The sequence below is a fragment of the Miniopterus natalensis genome, chromosome 10, assembly GCF_054644295.1.
Source record: "Miniopterus natalensis isolate mMinNat1 chromosome 10, mMinNat1.hap1, whole genome shotgun sequence".
In the NCBI taxonomy this organism is placed as follows: Eukaryota; Metazoa; Chordata; class Mammalia; order Chiroptera; family Miniopteridae; genus Miniopterus; species Miniopterus natalensis.
The window spans coordinates 66,031,878-66,042,859 of record NC_142090.1 but is presented as its reverse complement, the minus strand read 5'-3'; the positions used below and the strand labels follow the sequence as shown (position 1 = coordinate 66,042,859).

Here is a 10,982-nt window from a genome sequence, read left to right as displayed (position 1 = left end):
CACGATTTCCACCCGCCCCGCCTCCCGCCGGAATATTGGTGGGTGGGCACTTTATCCCCACAGGGAAGCAGCAACTCAAGTCTCGTGGTGATACTTTTGCATACCTGTTAAAATCCGCTTTTGCTGCGGTGAACGAGACCCCTGCGGGGAGAATAGCGCCCCTCCCACTTCTTTATCCGCGACAAAGAAAAGTTTAAAAGACAATGACGTTAAAACAAAATAGGCTCCACCGAAGACTGGACACTGCGTTTCCCCGGCCAGAGCTGAAACACGCAGACGCCGGGCAGGAGCCGCGCCGCGCGCAGCGGACCCGCGCGGAGCAGCGCAGAGCGACCTTGGACAGTCCCGCAGCCCGGCAGAAGGGGCGGGGCCGGGGCGGGGCCGGGGCGGGGCCGGGGCGGGGCTGCCTGGCAGAACAGGGCCTGGCCCGGGTAGCGTCACTGTCCTGCGGATTTACCGCAGCCGCGCAGAAGCGCTGTCCAGCTGTTCACAGCAGCGCTGTTTTCACAGCCAGGGTGTATTACGGTTGAGCGGTTTGCCCTAAATAAACTTTCCTTCTTCAGCACACCCCAAACTGGGGACTCCTGTTGGCCTTTAAACTGGAGCCAACCTTCTGTGGACGTTCCGCGGCTCCCAGCGTGGTGCTCTGGAGCCTGGACTAGATCTCCTGACACCGCCTGAGCATTCCCTGTGCTGGACTTGTGTTCCTGGCGGCACCTCAGGGTCTGGGGAGCTGTGGATTGTGGCTAATGGAATTGAACTTGAGACTAACTGAATATTTACAACACCCTGTTGGTTGGTTAGGTATCATTATCCCTAAGTTCAGAGAGGTTAAATATCGCTTTCAAGGTCAGCCGGCCTTTGAATGGGAAAGCCTGGGGTGAAGCCCAAAATTGTCCAATGCTCGTGTCAGAGTCCCTCTGGATAAGCCTGTTTTTCAGCCTCATACAAGCCCTTGGCATTTGTCGATGCAAAGACAGGAGGGAGCTATTGGAATGACGGTTGTTTAGTAGCCTTCAGTCTTGGGTAGAGGTGCAATGAGACCCTAGAATGCGAGGCTCTCGGGGGTAGAATTAACTGTTGTCTTCCCTTTGGGGATACTGAGTGTGTGATTCAGAGCTGTGAGAGGTAAGGTGTAGTTGATACAGGTAGCGATGGACTCCCATGTCACATGGTTGGGCTGCTTCTGATGGCCCGCACGTCTGTGCCAGGAATCACTCTGGAGCACTGAGAAACCACCCCACATGTTTGCCTTGGGCCACATTAGCAGCTAGAAGAGCAGACCATGATTAAAACTTTTTAGGATGTGGGAAGTGGTGGTAAATTCAATCGTATGGCCAACACCAAAATGCACCCAAGCAAATTTACTGCTCTATACATACTAGCAACCAAGACAGATTTACTTCTTCAATTACACAGGTGTGCCAGACAAACAGTATTTTGAAAAAAGTGAGTACTCTAGACAAAGGGACCATTCCAAACCCACTGAAATCTCTGGACACAAATTATTACAAACACCCAATATGCCAATACATTGATGCACAGCAGTAGCTTCAAACACACCAAACTCCTCGAGCATCCTGATTTTCTTGTCCAAAAAATCCACGTATATCCTGGGAATCACATGCCCACTTCAACTTAGATAGGGAGAAGGAAGACAGACTGGAATTTTTTTGAGGCCATATCAAACCAATTTATACATTAAGGACATCAAAAAGGCATTCTAAAGGGTTTGTTGATTGGTTTATTACATTTAAGAAAAGTTCGAGTTATGTCATCTTTGACTATTAAGAGACCCTAACATTTCAGGTGGTCTTTATGTGCAATTTAGGCTGATTTATTTTTCTTTTAGGGATTAGTTTTCATTGAGGACTGAACCTTTTTAATGAAGAACACACTTACATAAAAACACCTCTCTTTCCATCCTAGCTCAGGAGTGCTTTCCTGAGGGACACCGGTTACTTCAGAGCCCTCACAGAAGTGTCCATTTTGACTCATGGCACCTCCAGCAGTCAGCCACTCAGGACCTGATATGTGACCATTCCCTTGCTGCTGGGTGGTATCGATTTCTCATCTTTGACAGACCTGCTGAGATGCCAACCAAATGTGTCGAGGTATTTCAACTCGCTAAGAACTGTATGTGCTTTTTCTTATGTATGTTTTTCATAGGAGAATTGAATCTTATTACCACCAATTTATTTCTCATGCTGAATTATTATTTTAATTTTGTATCAAGATTAAATTAATCTGGAGTATTCCCATGTTCATTATATTATGTAATAAAGATAGTAATAGTTTATGCTATACTTGTGCAGTCCTCCAAGTATCTTTAGCTACAGTATCTTATATCGTTTTTACAGCAACTCTAGGATATAGTTCAATCATTATTATTTCCATCATATAGTGCAGGAGACATATATTCTTAGACATAACACCCCTAGAGTCACCCAGCTAGCAGGCCAACCAGCCAAGTTTTTTTTAAATTTATCTTTATTGTTGAAAGTATTACAAATGTCCCCCCTTTTCCCCCATTGATCAACCAGCCAAGTTTTTATCACAAGTCGTTATTCTTCAAGGCTCAAGGATTTAACCACAAGTAACCCCCAAACCTGCTTCTGTTCTTGTCAGTCATAAACAGAAGGCCCATGTTCCTTGTTGTTACCCACATTTTGTGAATTATGGAGAAACAGGAATTATTTTCCCTTTTAAGCATGTAACTAATGTGAAAAAAACTCAGGAAAGATATCCAAGTTTTAAGTTGTGACACTATAGCTGTCTTTTTTCCTTTCCTTAATTTGCTTGTCACTTTTGTGACATTTCACTTGCAATAAGCTAAAAAAAAGAGAAAATCAGAATTTGAAAGTAAAATTTGAGGAAATCTACTACGTCCTTAAATATTTGTGTTCTTTGGCTAAATTAACTATAATCGATTCTAGAAGGTCACACAAATGTGAAGGTGAACTGGATCTTCCCCTGGAGGTCATCTGTGCCCCATGGGGAAGTGTCCCTGACCCCATTCTTTCATACCCTCTTGAATCCAGCCTTGGGACCATTCTGCTAGACAATTGATAGAATTTTCCTTTTGTCTACAGGATAATACAAGTCTGTGTAAATAAATTTCTATTTATAATGTTTTAAGTAATTCATGTACATTATAGAAAACTTAGAAAATAAAGAACATTCATTCATAATCCACCCACACACTCATTCTACCATTGACATTTTGCTATTATTTCCTCTTATTTATAGTGTTTTGTGAGGTTCATGCTATATGTTCAGTCTCATAACATGTGTGGGTTTTTTTTCAGTTACAGCTATAGCATTAACATTTTCCTGTTGTTAAAAATTCTTTAGCCCTAGTCAGTTTTGCTCAGTGTTTAGCGCGTTGGCCCATGGACTGGAGGGTCCGGGTTGGATTCTGCCAAGGGCAGGTACCTTGGTTGCGGCCTTGATCCCTGGCCCCAGTTGGGGCATGTGTGGGAGGCAACCAATCAATGTGTCTCTCTCACATAAATGTCTCCCGCTCTCTCCCCCCGCCCCCTTCTGTTCTTTGAAATGCAATGGAAGAAATATCCTCAGGTGAGAATTAAAATATATATATATATTTTAATATATCTTTACTGATTTCAGAGAGAGGAAGAGAGAGAGATAGAAACATCAATGATGAGAGAGTCACTGAGTTGCTGCCTCCTGCATGCCCCCGACTGCAACCTGGGCGTGTGCCCTGACCGGGAATCGAACCCCAATCTCCTGGATCCTAGGCCGGCGTTCAACCGCTGAGCCACGACTGGCCAGGCAAAAATTTTCTTTATATCAGTTTGAAAATAATATTCTCTTGTATATACACCATATTTATTTAAACCATTATCATATGTGTGTACTTTCAGGCTTTCACTATAAGTGATTATTCAATTAGCAAATGTGCATATAAATCATTGTTTGATTTTAGTCTTTTTGAGGTTTTAAATACATATAGTTAAATTGTTTTTCAAATATATAATGCTAATTTTGAATTCTGGTAGCAACAGGTAAAAATACCTTCTCTAGTACTAAATATTCTCAGTTATTCATTAGACATTTGTATTTATTCTTTAAATTATGTTTGTGTATTTGTCCCATTTGTGATCTTACAATTTTTAAATGGATATTACTTGGTTAAAATAAAATAATAAATATAATAATGTAACAATATATACATAGTTAATATATACAAAATATAATGCTATTAACAAGTAATTTTCTCCTTATTTAACTCTTATTTGTCTTATATTTTTAAACTTATTTAACCTATCAATCTTTTCCTTTATGATTTTTCCTTTGCTTTTAAGCATGGAAATAATAATAATAATATTAAGAATTATAATCTGGCTAGTGATTATGGAGACATTGCTATGTAGAAGTTGTGCTATATACGTTATTTTACTTATACTTCACAGCATAGTGAGGTGGGTGCTACAATTAACTTAATACAAAAGCTAAGGATGTTAGTTGCCCACAGTCATGCATTTAATACATGCCTCAGTTCTTCCCAAATCACATATAGTCTCTTATTTTTCCTGGGTTAATTTTCTATTTAGTTCTTTTCTCCATCTGAAACTGATGTTAATAATCTGCTTCAAGTGAGGCTTTACCTTCATTTTTTCCATATTACCAACCAATTTTTTCCTCTCCCCTGATTTTTTTATGCCTCCTGAACTGTACATGAACTTCTTACATATACTATTTCCAGTAATTTTTCAAGAACTCTCCAAGATTAGCTTATTTTTGTGCTATATGTTAAGATGACTTCAGACTGACTTATTTGGTCTTAGAATGTATCAGCTATTTTACTAAGTTGTCTGATACTGAATTTCTCTTGTTCGTAATACAAATGTAGCAAATGGAATAAAGGTATTTAAACCAAATAAGATTGTATTAATTATGAAAACTCTACCTTTAAGTGTACTATTCCACAAAGTTACTTTTTCTTTTGTAGTACAGATACAAGTTATTATATTTTTAAAAATATGATTGATAATCAAGTATTTTAAAGATTGCTTAGAAAAAAATGCAAAATTGCTTTATCTGCCATATATAAAAATAAATTGGATTTTCAACTTTTGTTTTCTCTGACGTAAAAGATGAACCACTGCGGAACACAGGCTCCCATCTGGCTGTCTCTGGGAGACTCAGAAACACTGCCTGCACCTGGGGAGATCAAGCAACTGACAGCTTGTGCCACATGGCAGTTCTTGCTCAGCACCACGAAAGACTGCTGTCTTTTTCAAATCCCGGTGTCTGTAAGAAACTGTGGACAATTTTTTGTGTACTTACTACAACCCACTCAGGGATGTATGGGATATTGTGCAGAAGGTAAGAAAACATGGGTAATGCACATGATCTGCTAATCATGGGACTGGGTATGTTGGTGTGTTTGTGCCAGTCTCTGGATAGGTTGTATGGAGCTAATAAGAAGCTCAAGAGGTTTGGTTTACTATGATTGCTCGGGTGAAGCTAAATTTCTGCTTTAAATTGGCCAGATTTGTTTAGGATTCTTTGCCAAGATCTTAAAATCCTCAAAAAAATTTGTCGATGTGAAAGTATCAAAGGTTAACATCACCAGTGATAATGTACGTTAATGTCATTTATTTACTAATAATAAGAAAACTTCTCCTTTATGGTATTCTTCCTCAAAAGCCACAAGCCCAGTCTAATCATGAGCAAATTCATATGAAAGACTGCAAATCCTTGAAGATACTGTTATAGACCAGTGTTAGGCAAACACTTGCAAATAATAATAACTATATGAGTACCACCTATGAACATTTTCATCCCGAGGTTGTTAGACTTTCCAAACTAGGAAACCCCAAATAACACAGGTACAGCAAAACAGATGCAAAGAATTTACATATAATCACAAATTGCAATTAACGATATAGATGAAGAGATTAAAATTTGCTGTAGATGAGAATCCTGGAGGGGAGGGGAGGGTGCAATTTGTAATGAGATGTCACCAGCAAAAGCCTCTTCTGAGAACAGAGCCTTAACCCTGAGAGTTTGAGGGTAAACCGTCCTTGGTCAGATAGAGTGAGGGGAAGAACATCCCAGAGAGCAACAATACATGAAAGGCCTTAAGGTTATAGGACTGTGGTCTCACAAGAGTGAAAGCAGGACGGAGGGTGGATCTCCCAGAACATAATAGGATATGGATTTGGAAGGGGAGCAGGGCCTGACATGTAGGGAACTCTGCATTTTATTTTCTATGCATTGGGAAATCTTTGGACAATGATCCCAAGAGAGTGAGCCAGTAAATCTTCACATTTCTTACACAGCTGCTGGCCGGCTAACCCTGGCTGAAAGCAGCATGTTCAATACTTGAGTTGAGCATCTGCTCAGTTAATAGAGTGTCACTGAGAAGGAGAAAATCCAGAGAGATGGAGCAGCTTCACTGGGTGGCCAAGATGAGAGAGTTTGAAAAATGTCTCTTTGGTATTTCTCACTACTCTTGTCATAAAAAAAAAAAAAAAAAATAGTGAATTTTGTAAAATTTCAAATAATATTACCAAATGTTTGTAGAAAATTATATAGGTGTCTCAATGGAAAGAAATTATCTGCATTAGTTTAAGAAACAATGACAACTATTAAAAATGAAAACAAAACTTTCACACAAGAAAATACCATAAAATACAATAACATCAACAGAGATATTATTGTTTACATTAAATTTTAAAATCCAATGCTTAAAACGTGCAATTTTGTGACATGCTTTTAAAACTCAAAAAAATATTTCCTGTTTTGTAATGTCACTACTACCCACTAAATTTCTCAACTTTGAATAATCAAAATTATTTCTCTCTTTTACCTTATTTAAGTGCTCCTACTGGTTTTAGGGAGAGGGAATTCCTGGGAAGTGATTTTTATTTTCACTCTTCATGTATAAGTTATTAATCAGACATATATACATGAAATATCCTCTCTGATTTGCCAATAAAAACTTACCTTAAGATACCATTTAGAACCTGAATCGGACTGCATGGATAGCAAACTAAAGTGACAGTCACTTAATCCAATTAAGGATTTCTTTTTTTTCTTGCTTACCATGAATCTGGAGCAGATAGTCACTGCTGATGGTGATGTGGCCACTTTAAAATGTCAGGCTAAGGTCTTCATGAGTCTCTGGCTTTCCTTTTAGGGTGACGGTTTTAGCGTTCTTATCAGCATTGTAGAGAGGGTAAAAGGGAAAGCCCAACGGGTCAAAGAGGGCTTGCGCTGAGGGAAACTTAATTCCTCTTATGGAGCTTATTTGGAAAAAGCCTTATCACAGGTACTTAGAAGAATTTTCTGGCTCATCTCTACCTTCAAAGACAGTTTATGAAAGGTAGTTTTTTACTTGGACACATGGCTGCCCTCAACCAATCACACCTTGGTGGCTTTTGGAAAGACAACAATCAGTCACATATATTTTTAAATCATCAAAGCAGCAAAAATTAAAGAAAACATGTTACTTAGAAATATATTCTCATGATTTTTGTGTTTTTAATAATTCATATATTATTTTCATACAGTTTATTTACTGTCAGAGACTTCTAGAAGCCAAATGAGAAAATAAACATTAATTCAAGATACTTGTGATAAAGCCACTTAAATGAAAATATTTGTACATGCTATTTATTTAGAAGAATCCATGGGGAAATTGTTTTTACATTTTTCATATTTCTAGTTAGCAAGCTAGTTAAGCCTTTATGCTATACATGAGGAGGCATCATATCAAATAAATAAACCCCAGAGCACCTCCAAAAATAAAATATTATAGTTAATCAGCTAACAAAGAAGATAAAATGAAAGCATAACATATACTTAATTTTTTTTTTTAAAGATTCAGAGAAAGGTGAAAACTACCAATAGGACAAACAGAAAACAGATAGCAACATGATAAATTTAAATCTTAAAATATCAGGAAGCATATTAAATACAGGGGTAGCAAAAGTAGGTTTATAGTTGTGAGTATGTGAAACACAGAATTTATTCTTGTATTATTTATTAATTATTGTATTATTTTCCATACAAACACTGTAAACCTACTTTTGCCCACCCCTGTATATGTGGCCTAAATGCCCCAATTGAAAGTCAGATTGGATTAAAAAATAAAAATAAAAAGCAAGACCCAACTACAGGCTGCCCAGACAAACCACTTTTATAAAGAAAAATGAGGTTTTTAACCTCATATACTTTAAAGTATAAAGATAGAAAAATATATACCTAGGTAACATGGATCACATGAAATCTAGAGTGGCTATATCCATACCAGACAAAGTAGATTACAGAGCAAAGGATATTACCTGGAAAAACAAGGGTCATTTTCTAATGACAGCAGTTTCAACTCAACAACAGGACATAACAATTATAAATACTTATGTAACTAATAACAGAGATTCAAAATACATGAAGCAAAACTTATAGACATTTAAGAATAGACAAATCTACAGTTAATGTTGGAGATCAACACCCATCTGACAATAATTAATTGATGATGTAGAAAAAAAACAGCAAAAATGGAGAAAAATGATCAGCCAACAAGGTCTACATGACACTTACAGAAGATTCTCCCAACAACGGCACGTCAATATTCTTTATAAGCGCACATGAAACATTTACCAAGATAGAATATTAGAAAAAGTTTGAAGTTAATTTAAAGAAAACCCCACTAAACATCTATATTGGAAAATAAGAACGGTCACAGAGGAAACGAGATGGCGGCCCAGGTAACAGCTGCACCCGCCGCCTCCCGCAACCACATCAGAATCACAACTAAAGCACAGAACCACCGTCACTCGGAGCCTCCTGAGATCCGGCTGCACAGAAGCCCCACAGCCAGGGGCTGAAGGAGCATCGAGACCGTAGGAGGGGCGGAGACGCGGGCGGGTCGGGGCTGGATCCGAGACACGGCCTCAGGCCCACACCCAGGAAGGAATCTCAGCGGCGGGGTTTCCCAGAAGAGTGAGGGGTCCCAGCCCTACAGCAGCCCCCAGCCCAGGGCCCCAGGGCCGGGAAGAGATGCCCCCACAACTCCAGGCTCTGAAACCAGCGGGGACTGTCCCTGAGGGTCGAGGAGGCTGCGGGAGCCCCAGCAGCTCCTCCTAAAGGGCCCGGCACGGACTCACTCGGACGCTCCCTCTGAGCCCAGCGCCGGGCAGCAGCCTGAAGGGACCTGGGACACTCGGGGGGGAACTAACCTGCCTGAGATCCGGGCGAGAGGCGGAGGGCGGCTTCCTCCCGGGCAGAAGGGCTGGCGGAGGCCATGGCTCCTGTGGCGAGTCCTCCCCGCACACAGCCCGCAGGCAGGCGCCATGTTTGAGTCGCCAGCACCTGACTCACACCTTTGGCCCCGCCCCGTGATTCCCAGAGGCCCCGCCCCCCCCACCTGCAGCTCATCCAGGCCATTTCCAGGGGCTTTTCTGTGCAAGTGGCCTCTCGAGCCTCATGCTTAGGACTTTCCTAAAATCTCTCAGACAAGCAGCAGCTGCCCCACACGGCTTGATAAGGGGCCCCAGGCCTGGCACTAGCGGCAGCTGCACTGGCTCATAGCTTGGCCTCTCCTGGGCACCTCCAAGCCCAGCACAAGGAGCAGCCAACTACGGTTTGCTGAGTAGCTCATGCTGGGTGGCCCTGGGCAAGGCTCTGGCACAGGCTGACTTTGCACCTCCAGGGAGGCCCCAGAGACAGTGCACCTGGTGGTGAGACTCGACCACATTGGATTACAACCCGACCACATCCACGAGTGACACTCAAGGGGCGCACTTGGTGAACACCAAAGCCCCACTGAAGTAAATCCTGCTCCATAGGGGTGTCTCCAGCACAGCAGCCCTTTGGCTGTAGCTGCAGCTGGTCCTCACAGCCGATTGGCCTGGGGGTCAGTTCCTCCCAGTGATGCCAACAGCAACCAAGGCTCAACTACAACAGGACAGAGCACACAGCCCACACAGGGAAGCACCTAGAAGGCCCAGCTCAGGGGACTGGGGAGGCTGAGCCACTGGACCCTACAGGACACCTACTACTCAAAGCCACTCTACACATTCCAGGAAACATAGCAGCTCTACCTAATATATAGATGCAAACACCAGGAAGCAGCCAAAATGTGGAGGCAAAGAAACATGTCACAAAGGAAAGAACAGAAGAAATCTCTAGAAGAGGAACTAAATGAAATAGATCCAAGCAAGCCAATAGATACAGAGTTCAGAATTTTGTTTATAAGGATGCTCAACCATATTAGTAAGAGTTTTACAAAAATAACTGAGAAAATCGATGACGTAATAAAGTACCAATTTGAAATGAAGGCTACAAGAACTGAAATGAAGAATAATTTACAGGGAATCAACAGTAGAATAGAGGATGCTGAGAATCAAATCAGCAATTTGGAACATGAGGAAACAAAAAACACCCAACCAGAAGAGCACAAAGAAAAAAGAATCCAGAAATTTGAAGATAGTTTAAGGAGCCTCTGGGACAACTTCAAGAGGCCCAACATTCATATTATTTGGATGCCAGAAGGAGAGGAAAGAGACCAAGAAATTGAAAACCTATTTGAAAAAATAATTACAGAAAACTTCCCCTACCTGGGGAAAGAAATAGGCTTATAAGTCTGGGAAGCACAGAGGGTCCCAAACAAGAGGAACCCAAAGAGGCCCACAGTAAGACACATTATAATTAAAATGTCAAGGGTTAAAGACAAAGAGAGAATCTTAAAAGCAGCAAGAGAAAAGCAATTAGTTACCTACAAGGGTGCACCCATACCACTGTCGGCTGATTTCTCTACAGAAACTTTGCAGGCCAGAAGGGAGTGGCAAGAAATATTCAAAGTGATGAAAAACATGGAACTACAACCAAGATTGCTCCACCCAGCAAAGCTATCATTTAGAATTGAAATTCAGATAAAGAGCTTCACAGATAAGAAAAAGCTAAAGGAGCTCATCACCACCAGACCAGCACTACAGGAAATGTTGAAG

General features: G+C 40.9%; 1 protein-coding gene across 1 annotated transcript in view; it reads left to right on the top strand.

Moving 5' to 3' along the window:
• Nucleotides 1–203: 203 nt before the first annotated feature.
• Nucleotides 204–10,982, top strand: part of VWDE (von Willebrand factor D and EGF domains) — a 78,309-nt gene continuing 67,530 nt past the window's right edge. The window contains exons 1-3 of the mRNA XM_087820872.1: nt 204–342; nt 1,930–2,114; nt 5,121–5,352. Coding sequence (XP_087676998.1) covers nt 204–342; nt 1,930–2,114; nt 5,121–5,352 — 556 coding nt within the window. The remainder of the gene's footprint in view (nt 343–1,929; nt 2,115–5,120; nt 5,353–10,982) is intronic.